The sequence below is a fragment of the Bombus terrestris genome, chromosome 3 (genome assembly GCF_910591885.1).
Source record: "Bombus terrestris chromosome 3, iyBomTerr1.2, whole genome shotgun sequence".
Classification (NCBI taxonomy): domain Eukaryota; kingdom Metazoa; phylum Arthropoda; class Insecta; order Hymenoptera; family Apidae; genus Bombus; species Bombus terrestris.
In genome coordinates, this window is record NC_063271.1 from 7,434,815 (window position 1) to 7,453,503 (window position 18,689).

Sequence of the window (18,689 nt, forward strand, 5' to 3'; positions counted from 1 at the left end):
TGCTATGAGGAACAGCGAATTTTAGACGTACCTTCTCTGTTTGCGTCGCAGCATTGCACGTATTCGGGGAAGAAAGATTTTTGTGATTACTGGTTAAGGCGCATGTTTGACCATCGCCATTAGGCCCTTGAAGTTTCGATATTTGGAACTAAAAAATTCAAAGTTTCGTTAAATTTTTATACAAACTTACGGATCTTTTTGGCGAAGAATTGCAAGTCGAATTACGAAGCTTTATTACAAAGTTCCTACAAGTTTGTACAGACATAGACGTTTCGATACAAAGATATTACTCTTTTACAAAGAATCTTTCTATAAATTAGAAAATCCGATTTATATTATTTTTCTTTTTTTTCTTTTTCTTTTGGACTTTTTACCTGTAGTACTTGTATCGTTCGATCTCTATCCTCTACTTGGCCTTGCAGAAAGACAACCTGCCTACGTAAATCGGCCAATTCATCCGCGATACTGCTACCACCACTACCCGGAGAGGTACTCACATCCGCGGTACCAACTTCGTTCAGGTTGTAGAAGAGACCATTCTGAAATTCGTCAAATTTGCATACATTACGTCACTGTATAACGACGACAACGTGAAACTGCTAGTCGTTGAAGATTCTAGTCTAGCGTTGCGAAGTTTTCGAGCCAAAGATACAGAGTGGAAATTATTTTTCCATGCAACTTGTTTCCTTGATTGTCTTCAGCCTGATTGAGACAACTTGATCGTCTCCAGCTGCCTTTCAGACTATTATTTTTCTTTCCTTTTTGGAAATACACCGAATGTGAGTTACTGCGATCAGACGTTCTACTTTTCGTACTTTCGAATTTTAAAACGTCAATGCCGAAGAAGCTAGCAACGAAATTCAGAGGATTCTTTAGGAGTATCGTTGCACATTTTCTGCGGTTTCTAGCAGTTGCTCTCTGTATCTTTGAAGCCTTCGAACGAGATATTGAGAGAGAAAGTCGGACCACGCCGTACACGCGTGTCTTTGTTTCTGAATGTTGGTTCATGGCATTAATTTGTTCCATACGAGGCGTGTTAAAGTGGAGGAATTCTTAGTCGCGCGTGTATACCTTAGAAAACGAATTAATCAATTTTCCCAGCTAACTGGAATATCGATTCTGATTGACGCGCTATTGCTCTCAATATCCCGAATATCAATATTTTTCGTAAATGCATATTTTCCATATTCGATATTAAATTTCCAAATTCGCGTTGCTAAAAAAGAGATTTCCAATAAACGTAAACAGATATTTATTGAAAATAAAACTAACCTTCATAGCATTATCGAATGGGTTGAGAGTTTCTGCCTGTAAACATAACGCAAAGCATTGTACGGCTATTTAGCATCTTACAATTGGGAAAAAATTATAACAACGATAAATACAACAATGAAAGATACGATCGCGATAAGTAAAATTATATATATATAAAAAAAAGAAAAGAAAAATAAAGAAAGATTATAACAATAGTAGAAACGAATAACGCGATAAGAGAAACTTAATAGCAAAAGTAACATTTAAAATAATATGTGCAATAAAGAAAACAACGTACCCTCGTCAAACCGTTCTCTTCTGACTTGAAGGTAAAATCATGGTTGATGAGAATAATGAAAAACATAAAAAAATGCGTGTTAATACAAAAGCACATCGATATACGTATGTGTGTACAAGTTAAAAATGCAAAAAAAGAAAGCGTTTTATCGTCGATCGCTTGAATTCAATATGCTTATTCAATATACCTCCTGAAGTACCCGTTTTAATTTCAGGAGCATTGTTTTTATCGAACCAATGTCTTGAAACATGTGTTGATAGGTATCGCGATCAACTCGCAAACTCCCTTCATCTCCGGAGTCGAGATTCGGTGATTGGATCTGAAACGAGATATTACACAGGTTTATTATACGTACAGTGGCTACGAAAAGCTATTTGTCTATTATTTATTATCCATTTATTTACTTATTTTTCGTCTATACACAGTATGTGTTCGTAGGGTGTGTTTGTATAATATAAAAAAATATAAAAAATATTTATACACCACTGGATTTAATATCGCGATTATATTCCAATCGATTCGATCTAATTGCAATAAATTTTGTGCCATTTAGTTCGAGTAGAACGACAAATTGAATTTTATGTAAAATATAATAAGCGTCTACTCGAGACATTAAGAATAATATAAAATTTGAATATTACTCGTCTAATCTTCGTTATTTATTTTATCATTTAATCGCGAATAAATAAAATGTACGCTTCTATCAGCCGTGACAAATGTTTTGATATATTTGACAAACAATTAATTCGATTCGAAAATATAACAGTCCATAACGGATGAATAATCTTTCGAACACCGTGGTGTCCAAATATTTAACAAGAGTCGGTCGAACATCTTTTGAACGATAATTATAACGTAGTAAAAAAAATAAAGAAACAGCGAAAGATAATAAAAAGACAGATCGTGCGAAGAGCGACTTACGTTCCTCGATATTCTCAAAGGACTGGAGAATTGACGATTACGTGTACTATCTATGGAACGTGGTGAATCGGTCACGGATTTATTTCGCCAAACCTTTGTCGTCTTGTCACAGTCGTTCCTGGAACAAACACGCGTACAAGAACGTTATAATTTCGTAAGCAAGGCATTTCACAGATTTTCTTACACGGTACGATGTTCGATCGAAATCGACCATACTTTTAACTTATACTTTTAACGAACGATCCAAAGCATCCGTCGTTTCGAACGAATATCTCCGAAAAGAGATAATTATCCTCGAAGAATCCCTCCTCTTAAATCGAACATTTTCTCGTACGTTATTTTTCAAATACGCGAATCTTTGGCCATTAAAAAAAACTTTTCTTATCGTTCGCTATCGATCTTATTTATTTTCTATATTCTTTCTCACGAACATAACTCTCGCTCGTAGCGTTATTTCCAAGGACAAACGAACTCCTTCGCTTTGCGAATGGTCGTATCGATTTGTCGAGAACCGACCGGTTCGTAAAGACGTCCGTATGTATCAAACTACGTTCAATTTCAATCAAAAAGGTTGATCGTATTTATTGCTAGTCGACCACGAAAACCTCCGTACGAACGAACAATCGACCAACGTTCTGAGAAACGAAGCTACCTTCCAATTTGGCTCGCAGCACGTGGTTTCACCAAAGAGGCGGCAATGTTAATAGAATTGCTCGTAGTTCTTCGTTGCCTTGGCACCGGCGATCCTACGGTCGGCGTCGAAGACTCGGACGACAAGCCAGAATCGCGACCATCCTCGCCCTTTCGACTCGACGCGAGTCCATTCTCGTCCTCAACGTTCGCACTTGCACTCGCGACTCGAGGCCTTCCGGTTAAAACCGTTCGTTTCTTCGCACCTTTCGATGATTCCGACGTCGACGATGCCATTGCACTCGACTATCAACTTCGAGCCACCGTTAGAATCCTCGTTTCCCATCGATCTCGGTTTTCTAATTATTTTTTATTATTTTCTCGAGACGGCACCTTGGGACGGATCGGCGAACGCTTCATAGGCTTTAGAAATCTAGCGGACTTTAATTTAAACGGAATTTAATCGAGGCAAATTACAAGTCGTTCTTCCTTCGTACGAGATTTCTACGACTTTGTAATTTTACGTCAAACCGGACGATCGCTTGGCTCGTAATTTGCAGAATTCGCTTCGATCTTACTCGTCCAACTTGTTATTCTCTACGATGTAGTTAAAATCAAACGGCGACGAGTATACGCGTGGAAAATAACTTGTGCTATAAATTTGACGGCAAAAGTAAAGCGAACCGAGGAAGAATCACGTTTTCATTCGACCAAAAAAAAAATTTACGATTCGCCGTTGAAAGAGTGAAGGTATCGTTATTAAAAATTTAAAAATTGCCAGAGAATGATAAAGTAAAGTACGCGAAACAACCCGGCAAATAGACTATATACTTGGTAAGGTACACAATCGGGGAAAATAACTCAATTTATAAAAAGCGATACGTTGTACGGGGCATAAACGATATACCAAAGAGAATAATCGAACGATCTGAAACTGATTTTTACAAAATACGTAATCGGTTTATTGGAAGTATAAAGGAAACATATCACTAAATGTCATTTATATCACTTTTCACTAAAATATAGAGTTTCTATAAGTAAATGGTAATTTGTTTTGGATTGACGCGTATACAGTTAACAACACTGGTAATTCGTGACCCACACGATATCCGAGTTAGGATATTTCAAAGACGTGAATATCAGTCGGTCGTTTGTTTCCCATTGGTCCGATACAGAGCTTCTTAAACTACGTGGGTGACACTAACAGAATTGTGGAGAAAATATACGAAAATATTTGCAACTACCACACCACCAGTGAAACGAAGAAGACCATCCGTCGTTAAAGGATCGTGAAAAATTCACTGAGTTGTTAATCGCCGTAGGGATAAACGGTGTTTTATTTAAGCCGATGAGCTTTTTAAAGAATCGTTTAAACGAGAATTTGCAGCAACTTCTAAAATCTTCTTAAACGCGTTTCTAACATCTTATGCTATATGTTTATCGCGAAAGAAAAAGAAAGACAAAGTCCCTGACGTCATTCTTTTGACATCACTCGTTGTTCTTTCTCGAGTTTACCATATAAGAATTTTGATGTCGCCTTTATTGGATGTTTCAAGGTCTTCTTAAGATGAAATATATAAAAACACAGTATGTATCCCTCGATGGTGTACAACATTTGGTTGAAACGTTTTCTTTCGTATTTTTCCAGATATTTGAGCATTTTACAAGCAAGATCGAAGAAAAATTCGGAAGGAAAACTTAACATCTATTAATTCTCTCTGTCGGTATCTCAAACTATAATACAAGTAAAGTTGTTAAAATTAACGAATCTATACGTAACGATACGCTTGACCGAATAACTGTAGCCTACTGCCATTTAAGAATTCATTGAACTGACCTTTTACAGGTAACCTTTGGCTGTGTTTTGAATTTTTGTAGGTAAAATTGCGTGACTACGATGTATAACGTGGACTAAGCTGTTAATTATACCAACAGCGGCGTGTGTTGCCACGTGTCATATTGCGGTGTAATAAGAAATTTCTTTAGGTCGCCAAATCTATGTAGTTAAATCGTAGCGGAGTTTTCCTCGCGAATAGCATTTCCCTCGTAACTGCCTAACAGATTTTAATCGTGTTCTATTGCTTTTTACGAGATGCTGGATTCAAGATTTTCCTTGACATTTGTTCTCAGAGCTTGCAGTCTTATTTACATATTTTTAGACGCAAGACTCGTGTCATTAGAAACTATCGAAAAAGTTAATTATCTTCGATGCACAGAACGATAAGACGAAACAGAACTATCGTTCGTTTATTACGCGAAATACCAAGCTATCTGCGAACGTATCGATCGATATACAAATGTACAGGTTTGCGGGAAAGAAAATTAATTAAAAATCTCATCCGAAGAGATTCGATTTTACTTTCGCGTCTATAAATTTTTCGTACAATTTTCTACCGCGAAATTAATTAAAATTGATACCATCGGCAAACTGTCATTGTCTTCGCCTCGATAAAGCTCACCTATAATTTTCTTTTATAAAATTCCCGAACGATATTCCTCGCTTTCGTTCTCTTTCATATTCTTTTCCACGTCATATCGGACGTCGAATAGCAACATGAAAACATCTATTTCCTTTGAAACAGCCATTCGATTAGTCCATATAGAGGTCATTGATTTTCAAACTACTACTATTACTACATCACTGTACATGATGCATCGCGAAGCAGTAACTTTTAGAACGTCGAAACACGGTATCCGTAATACGCAGAAATTTCGTGGGTCAAAATTATTCTTCGAATGCCTTCGAACGAAGATATCGAACTGCCACGTACTCGACGAACGCGGCCGCCGTCGATAAAGCTAAATGAACTTTCTTAATTGAGTATAGTTACTCGTTCATTGAGATTTTTCGAGAGGTCTGCGCACTTAACTGCTCCATAGATCGCAACGAACGAGAAAGCGAGTGTCTTTCGAAAGAATTCTATGCAACGGAGCGCATTTGCAACGGCAGAACCTATTTCCTTGCGAATTCGCGCTTTAATTAAAACACGGTTATTATCTCGTCGTCGGACCCACGCGAGAATCTTCTCATTTCCGTGCGTCGTGGATAATTTTACAAATACGAAGTTACCGTAATTTCAACGATTCGTCGTTGCCTTCGGAGTTTCATTTCTCCTCGAAAGTGTCATCGTAAAGAAATAATGTTTATTTATTACAGAGATACGAATTAATCGATGGAGGATACAGGTTGTAAGAGCGTTATAAACGTTGGGGAAAAACCTTCCACCGCCAGAGCATCCTCTGACCTGTCCTTGGTTACTACTTGCTACGTAAACGTAACTGACGTTGTTAACGCTAATTTTAAATGCTTCTTCTAGTTACTTTAGTCGCAGGCTAAACGACTTTCTATCCTCCGCGATAATGTTAAGCGATTAGTGTCGATAACCGGATAAGTTTGAATCAACGAATTTAACAAACACACCGTTATTGGCTGATTTCAACGATATTCCATGGACTATGTTTTAGCAAAGGAAAATCTTGTTCGATTTACACCTGCCGGAGATAATCGTATTTTTCATATTATAAAATCTGTTTCAATTATTATTATAATTATATATTAATTTATTAATAAGGTTCAAACGTATAGAAGCGTCAAGCACTAGAAACAAGTTCACTTACGTTGTATTAATCGTGTTGATTTTAATTAATGTTCGTCTTAATTATTAACGTATAAATATATCAATGTTTCTTGATAAGCAACGATCTACAGCCATTTGAGTATCTGTCTCGTATATTAATTGATGCAAACATCAATTTCCTTTAATCTGTCTCGTTTGACGCATAAGCAACCAATATACGATAACGAGTGAAAACAAATCGTAATATACGAACAATTTATAAGAAAAAGTAAACCGCGCTGTCTCACCCACGATGTTAGTTCCCGCGAATAATATAAAACATAATATAATAAATCGACGAATATAATAAATCGACCATTTAATGATCCTCCTTAATTAACTCGCAATCTTATCCCTTTGTTAAAGATCCCCGATACGATAATAGCGTACCGATTACTTCAAAGCTGAAAGGATATAAACGAACGAAGAATAACAAACCGTGGTATCGTACGTACAACATACCTTCGGTAGTTCTGGATCGCCTGACTGAAAAACAGACTTATAGAAAAAAATACAGAAAACTGTGGCTCCTTATTCCGCGAACGATTCGCGTTTACGTATTACATGTTATTAAAACGTTATCTCGTTTAGCCTCGTCGCAAACGCGATTGCGCGTTTACCCTATAACCACGTAACAAATTAAAAAAAAAAAAGAAGGAGAGGAACAGAAAGAAAACCGAGCGATCAACACCATTCTATCGAGCTACGTAAACGATCTCCGTTTTATCTACTTTTTATCCGTTGGACAAAAGCCGGTCGAGCCAGCGAATGTGGAACACAGATCGAAATAAGAAGGGTGAATGGGAGGTGGTGGGCAACAGGAAGGGGCGGTAGATCCATCACAAGTTATCGGTGTCACGAAGAAGGCTGTCGTCGGACGAACACGAAACATGGGCCCGCGTCACGAACACACAGTCCGGTCACAGATTTAAATAATTCATTAAATCGCCACTGTCGTTTGCGCAATGCGGTGTCCTCGGCGTGCGTTCCCGGTGCACACTCGATACCGTCGTCATTTGGCGGGAGATCGGCGGAGAACCGTGTGCGTATGTGTGGAGAACAGCACGTGACGGTAGGAAAATTCGTCGCTATAGACAGGTACACCGATGATGATCGCCGAGTGGACCGGCGCTCGGCGATCTCTGGAATGAGCTTCGCTAGCCGGCACATCGTCGGCGGACTCTTTTCCATGTCGCGAGCTGCGCATACGCACTACGGAGTACGGAGTTTCGTTCGATATCATGGGATATTGCGCTAAACCGGTGGCGAGGGTGGGAGTGGCGGGCAAACGAAAAGAGCGAAAGCCACCGGGCAAAGTGGAAGAAATTAGTTGTCAAATCTGTGGCGTAGAGGCGTCTCGGAGACGAGAACAGTAGGTGGGTCTGGCTCGATTGCGTCTAAGTCTACGTACGATGACTCGCGAATGTATTCAAACGGTTGGAGGAGCTTCGCGTCAAGTATTTTCTTTAGCTGCTGGAGAGGATACTAGACTGACTATCCCGTCGTGTTAATTCGAGTAGGCTTATCTGGTCGAAAGGTGATTCTCAGAGGAATGAATTTTAGTATTGAACAATCAGCCGTTGATTTCACGTACCGAAACAGACTGAGATATAGATCGTTATATCTTTAGTTCTTTTTAAATTCTTTTTTATTTAATATATATATATTAATATATTAAATAAGAAAGCTACATTTGCATTGAAATTGAAAATATATATATACTGTGCTTTCGTTTAGATCAAGTCATTACTGTTAGGTAGCACAAGTATGTATATATATAGCTATATATATATATGTCTTTTCGTTCGGTATATATCTATACCTAACAGTAATAACTCGATTAAGCTCAGCAGGGCTGTGCTATGATTACATCGATAAAGTAATATATCTGAAAATGTACATACGAGACGTTTAGTACAAATAGATATCTCGTAGATGGAGATTGCAAAAGTATTTAAACGGTCAATCGTGGAGTCATTTTTCATGGTCATCGTAATATATGTTTAAGATAACTATTCATACGGTATTATCTTTATTTTTTATCGGATTTATGTTTGCGGTAAATACGATCATACGATAGTCGTGTCCCGTTACAATGTTAATGCATTTTCAAAATGTTTTACATAGTACGCACAATATAGTATACGCGAAAGGTATCTATAAGCGTCGAAATACTTTTACGAGCCACTGCACTCTTCCCCTCGTTCGCCAAAGATTACAAAATCCAAAGATACATATTTCTCCAACAAATTGGAAAATATATGAAATAAAACGACGACCGAAACCGTCCGAAATTTCAAAGGAACCGCGTCATATTTCATTTCGTAGATAATTCCCGTGATCGACTTTTTAGCGTGGTATGACCTGTTTGTAGAAGATAACTTAGCAAATTTTAGCCAAACGCTATCGTTGCTAAAATTTCTCTCGAAAAATCGTAAATATCGACTCGCGATCTCAACCGAGCCGCTGATAGCTTGTTCACGTGCCTGTGAATAACGAGTCGAGGAGATAGTTTTGAAATACTAAAATTCAGGTTTTCGTTGGTATGGGAAGTACGTGGTTGGCAATGGAGCAAACGATCAATACTCTTCTGTTCTTTCGACCCTCGACTACGTTACGTTTGGCATCTGCTCTAGCAATTCTCCTTTCGACCCTACGCCGACGATTCTCTCCCCTGGCCCGTCACTTTCCTGCCAAGTTCGTGAATTTATGTCGTCTCAATTTTCGCTTCCTGTCGAGACTGGATACCCTCGTGCCGTGTTAAACGCGCCGTAAGTCAATAACCCCTATTTGTATTGAAATCGATCCGCAGGAATTCGTAAATCGCTGACTCCATTCTGTCCCTCAATTTCGTATTTCACGATTATCAGACCCGCTGTTTCGCGATTATTGCGCGTCTCGTGCGCAATTAAACGCCGATCTAAATTGTACACCGTGTAAACGCGAATATCCGTACAGCGATAAACAAAATGTATTACTGTGGTGCAGCTTTATGCAAATTCATATCTTTTCATATCCCACTTTCTGCTAAGTTTCGTTTATTAAGGCAAGGCATCATCCTCTTCCACAAGATACGATCAAAATTGAGGATACCTTAAAGATACATCAAACCTCGACTAACTTGTTAACTTGTAACTTTCTACATAGTTTTTGACCTTCTTTGATTGCTAGTTTTATTTGTAGAAAAAGTACCTACACTACTTTTTTGAATTAAAAACACCACATATTATACAAAAATCCATGAAATCTTGAATAATTTTTCAATTTAAAATTCTTTTTATTTGATGTCCGACTATCGCAGTTTTTCCATCCCTTTTTCCAACTAGCCTTCACACAGGGTGTTCCTAAAGTCGTGATACGACACTCCGAGTAGTGATTTTACGTGGAAAAATAAGTCGAAAGAAAGTAATATCGTTTCATTTAAGGCTTCGTTTTCCAAAAAAAAGAGTATGAAGCTGAAGGTCCACTTTCGGATTTGACACTAAACTTACCAGGCCCGGTCAAACTTCCGGTTTCAAAATTTAATTCGAGACTGTACGTTCGTTGTTTCTTTTGCTCGTCCAACTTTATGTAAATCCTTACATCAACAAAAATTGAATTATATAAATAATTCAATTGAGAAACCGGATAATACAATTTACATAAAGTCAGACGAACAAAAGAAACAGCAACGAATGTATAATTTTCAATTAAACTTTGAACCGTTTTTGACCGGGTCTGATAAGATTGGTCACTGTTGACAAATAATACGAAAGACAAACAGAAACGGAAGTTCTGTACCTCGAAACTTGCAGTTAATACGCGTCAATTTTTTCGAAAACGAATACCCCGAATGAAAAAATGTTCTTCTTCTTCTTCGTCTTATTTTTACGATTTTCGGAACACTCTGTATAGTACAAGCTTAGGCGCGTTTGGGAGCGAGGTTGGGCCTGGATCTTCGGATAAAATCGGTGCCCTGAGAGTTGCATGGAAACGAGTGGGAGTTGGAAATATGTAAGCAAAGTCCTTTCTCCGGGCTGCGAAGTCGAGAAAAATAAATAAATATATAGCTATATATAGTACACGCGTATGTTTTGATTAAATTGCTCAGGGGATATCGTTTCAACGCGGCAATTGCGACATCCTCGCAATCGCTGGAACAATCGGAATGAAAAATCAGCGAGCGCGTCCGAGAATAGCGAATAATTAGCGATTAATGCCTGCGGCGTATTCGATCGATTTTCTCGATGGTAGTACAGGTTTGAAAGTCATTCCCACCCCCAAACTGTCGAAACTTGGGGCTGCCAATGCCCTTTCTGGCTCAGACTGCTGCTGAAACCACCGGTGCTGTTGCCAGAAAGTTTCGACTCTAGAGGATATCCGGCGAGTAACAAAAGCGCGTTTCGTTTTACGACGTCCATTAGCATATCATGCATCTCTAGAAAAGCTGGCGGCCGTTAAAACTGGAGAAAAGCCTGACTGGTCTCTGTAGTAATTTTTCGCCACTCCGAGAGACGAATTTTCCATATTAACCCTTTAAGTGGAAATGACGAGTCTCGCCCGCGTACATTTTCTATACCAAGCTCGATTTTGACGATTTTAAATGTTTAAAAACCATACGAATCTCTTCCAACTTAGAAAAAGGAAAGAAACTTGTGATATTTACGCGTTCTCTTGCCTTCTTTTCTATTAAATTTCGATATTTTCCGAAATATATAAATTCTTATATTGATCAATTTCTCGATTTTGCTTGATATAAGAATTTACATAAAGTTGGACGAGCAAAAGAAATAACGATAAAAGTACAATTTTTAATTAAATTTTGAAAGCGATCATTAATGTTAAACCATCGCTAAACCATTGCAAGGTTTAACAGCCAGACGTTGTCACGTTCCATGGGTTTAATCGAGGAAAATACCTTACGTAAGAGTAGATCGCTTAAAGGTTTGTTTAGAAATCGGGATAAAAATAGAAAATGGAAGTAGAATACTTTGGTCTCCGATATCACCTTCAATTTCACGTCATTGGACTTTTACATGTACATACAAAGTGTTGTATTAACCGGTTGGATTAAAGCAAAGTCAAAATGATCTTCATAGGGTAACAAATTCGATTTTTCGGTCCTATCGCTTCCATATCGACAGCATCGACGTACATTCTGAAGCGGAGTATTAACAGTTTACGTCGATGGTAAAGCTTCTTCCTTTATGTTACATTAACTGACGAGTCTATTGTTATTTCTTTCGTATCTCGCGTTTTTATCGTAATTTTTAAAACTCTATCTGAATCTATATTTTCGTACGAAACGCAGAAATGTTAACGTACAAAGCCCGCGCTTTGGAATAAAGTAAAAGTAACGATCAATAATCGCGAAATAAAATAAAAATGATAGTAATCGCTAAGAGAGCTGGCAATAACATCGCGTTTCTTCTATTTTGAGAAATGTCCAGTTTTACCGTAAACTCAAATTTATACACGATCGAAGAAGCTAAAGCGAAAGCTGAAAGATGAAAGAAAGAGAAGAGGAGACGATAAAATGAAGGAAGGAAAGAAGACAAAGAAAAACTCGGTTAACTAGTAACGCTCTGATTAATGTCGAAACCGTTCTGCTTAGCATAAATTACCGCCTCCGTGATAGTTACTCATAGTACTATACCTTCGGTATTTCAATTTCGCTTCGATCGATCTAACGGTTCTAAAAGAATACCATTCTTCCGCCCGTTGAATCGTCTGGCGTTGTAGAATGCGCAAAATAAATTATACGCTCGTGTGTTTCTACTACGTTAAATATGAAAAGTTTATAAAATCCAGAAAACCTTACTACTCGCGTACTCCCGGACCGGAAGTAATATGTTCGTGCAAATAAGAAAAGAAAAAGAAAACAGAGTGCAGTAATCCTACGGAACTGTAATTCTGCGAATTAATTCTTTCTATCTGCGTGTATATAATTTGTTATAATTTACGTCTCTAATGTCTAACTTACGATATTAAACATTCAAATTTCACTGAATGAATTTTGTACTTTCCACTAAATAAAAGTAAAGTAGTCACATTCGTGAGTTTCTAGTTCATCGTTAATTAGTACGTAAATATTATGTTAGGTTCTTGAGCTTTAATTAAATATTAATTCGATTTTAATAGCCTGAGATATTACAAAGTTTATGTTAAGAAACTCAATTCTGAAGAAAAATAATGTTTGGAAATTTTATCGATCGAAATAGAACTTAAAATAGAAGCATTAAACGGATAGTTAATTAATTTTTCTCTTCAAATTGCAATCGAACCTCAGAACGTGTCAGTTCCTGGAGAAATTAAAGAGTATCGTATATTTTGTACGAACGTTTCTACTCTTCGTTGTGTCTGTATTTTTCTTCCAAACAAATTTCATTTTTATATTATCATTAGACGTTCCACTAATTTAGAATTGCATGTTACGTTGCTAAAAAGTCATCCACAGCTCCGATATATTTTCAAAGTAACTTGCAATTTCAAGGCAATACTAGTGCACCATTGCGCAATAATTACCAACTAACAATGTTAACTACAGACCGTAAGTTACAAAATTCTCTTTTATATCTTTACTTTACCTCGTTTTACGATACAACAATGATATATGTATGATTTATGATTTGCCAAAGTAATAAAAAAATAAAACATCAAAATCAAATTTCATCCAATTTACCTATCATCGAACTTGCTATGGTTATACAAAAAAATTGATTAAAACCGATAATTTGTGATTGGTAATTTGCAAAATTTCACCAATAATATTAGTTTGATCGCGCACGAGGGCCCAAGTACGCGTTACAACCACTATACTCTGATCGTTCGTTCAACGACTATGAAATAAATAGCAATTGGAAATATTTTAATTAGTCGACCGATACATCCGCTATCCGATATCTTGTAGATACTCAATTAATAAATATTCGGCCACTTTGACGCCGGCTCGGGGTGTGCTGCGCGTACGTAGTTATTTTCACCAGAGACAGGTTATTTACCCGAGATATTTTAATGCAGAATGGCACGGAGAACTGGACAGAGAGATACTTTGCCTAAATGAAACACGGTAAGTACGCGGTGTTGTGGTACAACCGAAGAATTTACTTTCAAAACGCTTTAAAATCCGGCTATGAAAGAAACGGAAGCCGAACGTGTGCATGTGTTCCAAACAGTTTCGACGATATTACGCCTGCAGGAAATTGGTTGTGCAAGATCTGTCAAATCTCGAACAAAATTGCAGCATATTATGTTTTATGGTTGCATCTGATATAACTGACGTTACGATATTATAATTGCAAAATATAAAATTTCAATTTTTCCTTATTAAATTCTACGAACTAGCGACCGTTCGTATTATTCGGATATAACGATAATTAGCATTTTTATCGTATAGAAACGCATAATTGAAAATATGAAATTTATGTAACGCGTCGAGGAATCTTTTCTCTTTCTACGAATGATATATATATATATATTTCTTTTTATTTTATTTATCTATCTCGCGATCAGTTGTTTGTTTCGTAACGTAATAACAGATAGAATAAATAGTTAATTCGCATACTTGAAGAAATATTTTTGAAATCTATTACGATCAGAATTTCTATTTGCTGTTCCATTCTAATTGGAAGAAAATTGTAGCTCTTTTTATTAATTATTATTTACAAGATTTTGTGAAAGTTAGTCGCGATAGTTTGCCTTAGAGCACGTTTCATTTATTTCGCATTACGGTTTGTTATATCTGGAAACGTCGTTAATCAGTCAATTAGACCATGTCCGGATTTCTTTATTTTCCGTAAACTTTCTTTCGCTACTTTTGACTTCCTTCTGTACCTGATTCAAGCATATCGCAAGAAAGTACTATCATACATACACGTAGAACGAAAAAATGATATAACTCGCGTAACGTAAACGCAAACATTTCGCTGTCAAAATTTCCACAATAATTTTCCACGAATTCTATCGAGAATTATCGCTGTTTCGACGCGGTTTTCTCCTCGTCTCAAGGCAATGTTATAATGTTGCATTGTATGCAAATAATGTTAACACATTTTCGTCAAGTAACCAGATTGCAGATCCTTGTGCAAGGACAGGAACACGCAAAACCGGTTTAGCGGTTAAATGAAAATAATATACTACATGTTACGATACAGGAATGCCTGCAAGATTTCGCGTTTAATTAATTTCTATCTGTTAGCCATTGTAATCCGTAACATCCATCGATCTATTTTAGAAAACGTCCAACGAATCGTAAGATTGATTTTCAGATATATAATCACGCTGAAATAAACAATGGAGCGTCATTTTCCATATTCATTGAAAGTTGATCGCAGCTTTATCTTATCGTACTTGAACGCAATAAAACAATGAATTACGTTAAGTCAGTGTCGCGTGTTCAACGACATCCAATCGAGAAACGAAGAATCCACGTGGAACAAAGAAATATTTGCGGATCAGTTTTCTCCTCTTTAACGTAGGCTTTGACGTATATGTATAGGTAACTGGCGTACAATTTTGCAAGTTAAATACGTAAATGGAAAATGCTTGAAAATCTCGTTTCACGCGTGCTGTTTGCTACGCTTGAAAAAATAAAAAAAACATCGTTTCACGCATGCTGTTGGCTACGCTTGAAAAACACAAAACGTCGATTCACGTCTAACGACGTCAATGTGTTGATACATTTAGACAACGCGAATGTAAATGAACGTATCTCGAACAGATATGTATAAATATCGTAAGCGAACATAAATAATTTCGCCATGGAATACATTCCACCTTCTATAAAATATTTCGATATTAATAAACGTAAAGATCATACGACTGTTCCATCAGTTTTCTTATTTACATGATTCGTTTATTTCTTTTATTTGAAACTTTAGCGTAGTCGAAGCAATATCGAAACTTCTATCGTTGACAGTTCACGCGAAAATATAGATATACGTTTCACTATCATTGTTTGTCTATCTCGCGATACTATCGCCTGAATCACGAAGTTTCTCTTATTATACTGCGCAGTCGTAACTTCATAATGTTGTACGTCGTGCTGTTACGTATAAAAGTGCAATATACCTTTCAAAATAAGCTACACGTTTCCCGTCTGCAATTTTTACACCTCGGAATACCGTATATGATATATTATATCGTATTACGTAAATACAGTGACTTCGAAAACTGTTGCAACAGCCTTTCCGACTGAATAACTTTTTTAAGTCATCGGACTAAACGGCTTGCATCTTCTTCTTTTCTTATTCTGAGAAGTTAGGAATCGCGAGAAAAAGATAAAGGTCATCTGAACATTTGTATCGATTGTACGCGATGAAAATTTTTATTGAAATCAATTAACATTATTAACAGCTCCAAACGATTAGAAATTGCGAAAATCAAAGTTCTCAGGACCGCCGGTTTGAAATCTATATCTTCCGAAGCCTGTCGCTTGTTTCCGCCTCAATCGATTTCAATGTACGTATATATATATATATATATAACACATATGAATTTTCAAAACGTGTCGTCTAAATTTTCATTACAAACTCCGATAAAAAAATCACAATGTTTTTACAATTCTTCTATACGTCATCTAGTAAACTAATCGGCCTAACTTCTATAGAAGAAAAAAGAAGAAAGTTTCGGAAGCCACTGTACATGAGAAAATATCGACAACTTCTATACTGTATCGAACGTAAAACTAGTTCATTGCTGTACTTCGTACTTATCTTTTCACCAAGACCTTTTACTAAAACATTCACGAGGCTACACGTGAAACTCTTTTCTTATTCTTATTCATGGAATATGCACGGATTAATGGACGAAATCTGGGTCAGCGTTATACGAATAAAAAAAGTAGCGTATATCTTACGTATTGCAATTATTTACCCATTTGTTGCAGAAAGATTTGGTCGTAGAGCGGTGTTCTTCGTCACGGATGGCTCCTTCATAGTTTCTTCGATCTTCGAAACTCTTTCGCTATTGCTGCCCTCCACGATGCCTTCAACGATATTTCTCAATCCTTATCGCGTGAACGTACGAAACACCACCAACTGTCTCTTCCTCTTCCTCTCTCCTTTTTTCATTTACTTTCTTCCACTTGGAAAATTCTCGGGTCTTCTAAATTTTTCCCCACAAGAATCACACCATTCCATTTAACGATGTCCCTTCTTTGGCGAGCATCACGCGCGTATCGCTAATTTAGAAAGTTCTTGGACAAGCATCGCGGACCAATTATGCAATATAACGCAACGACACGATATTGTGCCTTGTTCCCCTTTTCTACCACAAACTGATTATAGTTATTCGTTCGGTGTGTGCGTTTCAGATCGATGGAAACGATTCTCAAGCGGTTAGATAGGTAGCTGGCTAGGTGAAGTTAGAAGATGCGTGCAAAGGCTCGCGAAATTCGAACGCTTCTGGAAATTTCTCGTGAATATTTGCTTTAGCTCTGCGATGATTAGATTGCGAATTTTGATGCGTTCCCGAGAAATTTGAAGGCGCAAGAATGCAATGCGCACGGTGTGCAAAAATATACGAGACATTCGAAGCTGAGTAATCGGTGCGCTCAGGGAGCGAATCTCTGCTCAGGTTTCGTTTGTTTGGCACGTTGACTGACACGGCGATGATCGACGGGCTACGTTTATTAAAATTTTACGATAGTTAAAATGATCAGAGTAACTGGAATGATTGAAATAAGATACGCTTCCTGAATTAAAAAATTTTCAATAACGTGAATGATTTGGGTGAAACTGAGAGAAAGAAGTGCAGAAATATGATATAAATTATAATATGGATATAGCATTTTGCAAAAATTCAATGGTGTAGTGTACACTCTCGTAGTATATTTCAATCTGTTGCGCGTGTTTAATTAACGTGTTAATTACAAACACGAAGATATAAAGCATAAAAATCCGCAGTGCATCGTATTACGGTGCTGCTGAAGTTTCAAAATGATTAGCGTTATATACCGAAGTTTCGTTTAGTACGTGGCTTCTTTGTCATTGCCGATGGCACAACTCAAGAAATGTAATTTTCAAGGGCGTTTGAAACTCCATAAAAGAAATTTTCGTGAGTCACTTCGAAACATTACAAGTCCGATTTAACGCGATATATGTCGCTGTATATTCGCGAAAGCAGTACAATCGCTTCCTCGTGTAACGTCAGAGAACAACCGAGGATGAGTCAGTGCCGTTGTAAAACTAAGACTGCGCGCAGGTTGAAGCAATAATTTTCATTAACCGGCTAGTTGTTTTTAACGAGTATACTCTTCACGAGGAAATGGCAATATTTTAAATAAATATTTTTAATTTTTCTATATTATAACAATCACACATACTGCGTGTTGAACGAGTATACTCGCCAACTTTCTGTGACACATTTTAGGTACACGCTTTTCAAAGAGATCGCAACAGCTAACCGATTGATTTTGCCCTCCGACGGAAAACTCATGAAATTATAAGCATACCGTTCCTGGCGATAAAAATAAAAACGTAATATTTCCATTCGATAAACGCAACTTTGAAATCTTTTGAGTTGTGCCGCTATCATTGCCAAGCACCGATATGTCTTTGCGACACATCTAGACTATTCGGTAATTAATTTTTGCACGAAGAAACCGCATTTAACGAAATCTTATCGATACCTGTTCCCATTTATTCGTCCACCTTTTTTTCCATCGACAGGATATTCATAAAAGGTATCTACAAACGTTGTGCCAGTTGTCGTGGCTTTCCTCTCGCTTTCTCACCGTTAGTACCGCCTATTTACGACGCTCCCTTCCGTTCTAACGATTTCCTCTTCCTCTTCGTCCACTCGTTCCTTTCCGTTTCTTTTTGCCTTTCCAGGTTCCTAGTTCGTTGTAGGACTCGACGAGACGACGAGCGAAGAGCGAGCACGATTACCGCTCTCCTCGCAATGCTAACTCTACGCTCAGCGAACCAGCTTCTGTTAAATGGCTATTAAAGCCGGTATGGTTTAACGAGTTTACGATTATACTTCACGCC

The 18,689-nt window shown here is 37.4% G+C and overlaps 1 protein-coding gene across 18 annotated transcripts in view; it reads right to left on the reverse strand.

The window, feature by feature from the left end:
- Window positions 1-18,689, reverse strand: part of LOC100651303 (putative mediator of RNA polymerase II transcription subunit 26) — a 69,078-nt gene that overhangs the window by 8,521 nt on the left and 41,868 nt on the right. For 16 of the 18 annotated variants that reach the window (XM_012318426.3, XM_048404272.1, XM_048404273.1 and 13 more), the window contains 6 exons: window positions 2,474-2,591; window positions 1,740-1,871; window positions 1,553-1,576; window positions 1,273-1,308; window positions 375-539; window positions 32-148 (listed from right to left, as the gene is read on the reverse strand). In XM_012318426.3, coding sequence (XP_012173816.1) covers window positions 32-148; window positions 375-539; window positions 1,273-1,308; window positions 1,553-1,576; window positions 1,740-1,871; window positions 2,474-2,591 — 592 coding nt within the window. The remainder of the gene's footprint in view (window positions 1-31; window positions 149-374; window positions 540-1,272; window positions 1,309-1,552; window positions 1,577-1,739; window positions 1,872-2,473; window positions 2,592-18,689) is intronic. The other 2 variants (XM_048404275.1, XM_048404276.1) reach the window with 2 other exon arrangements.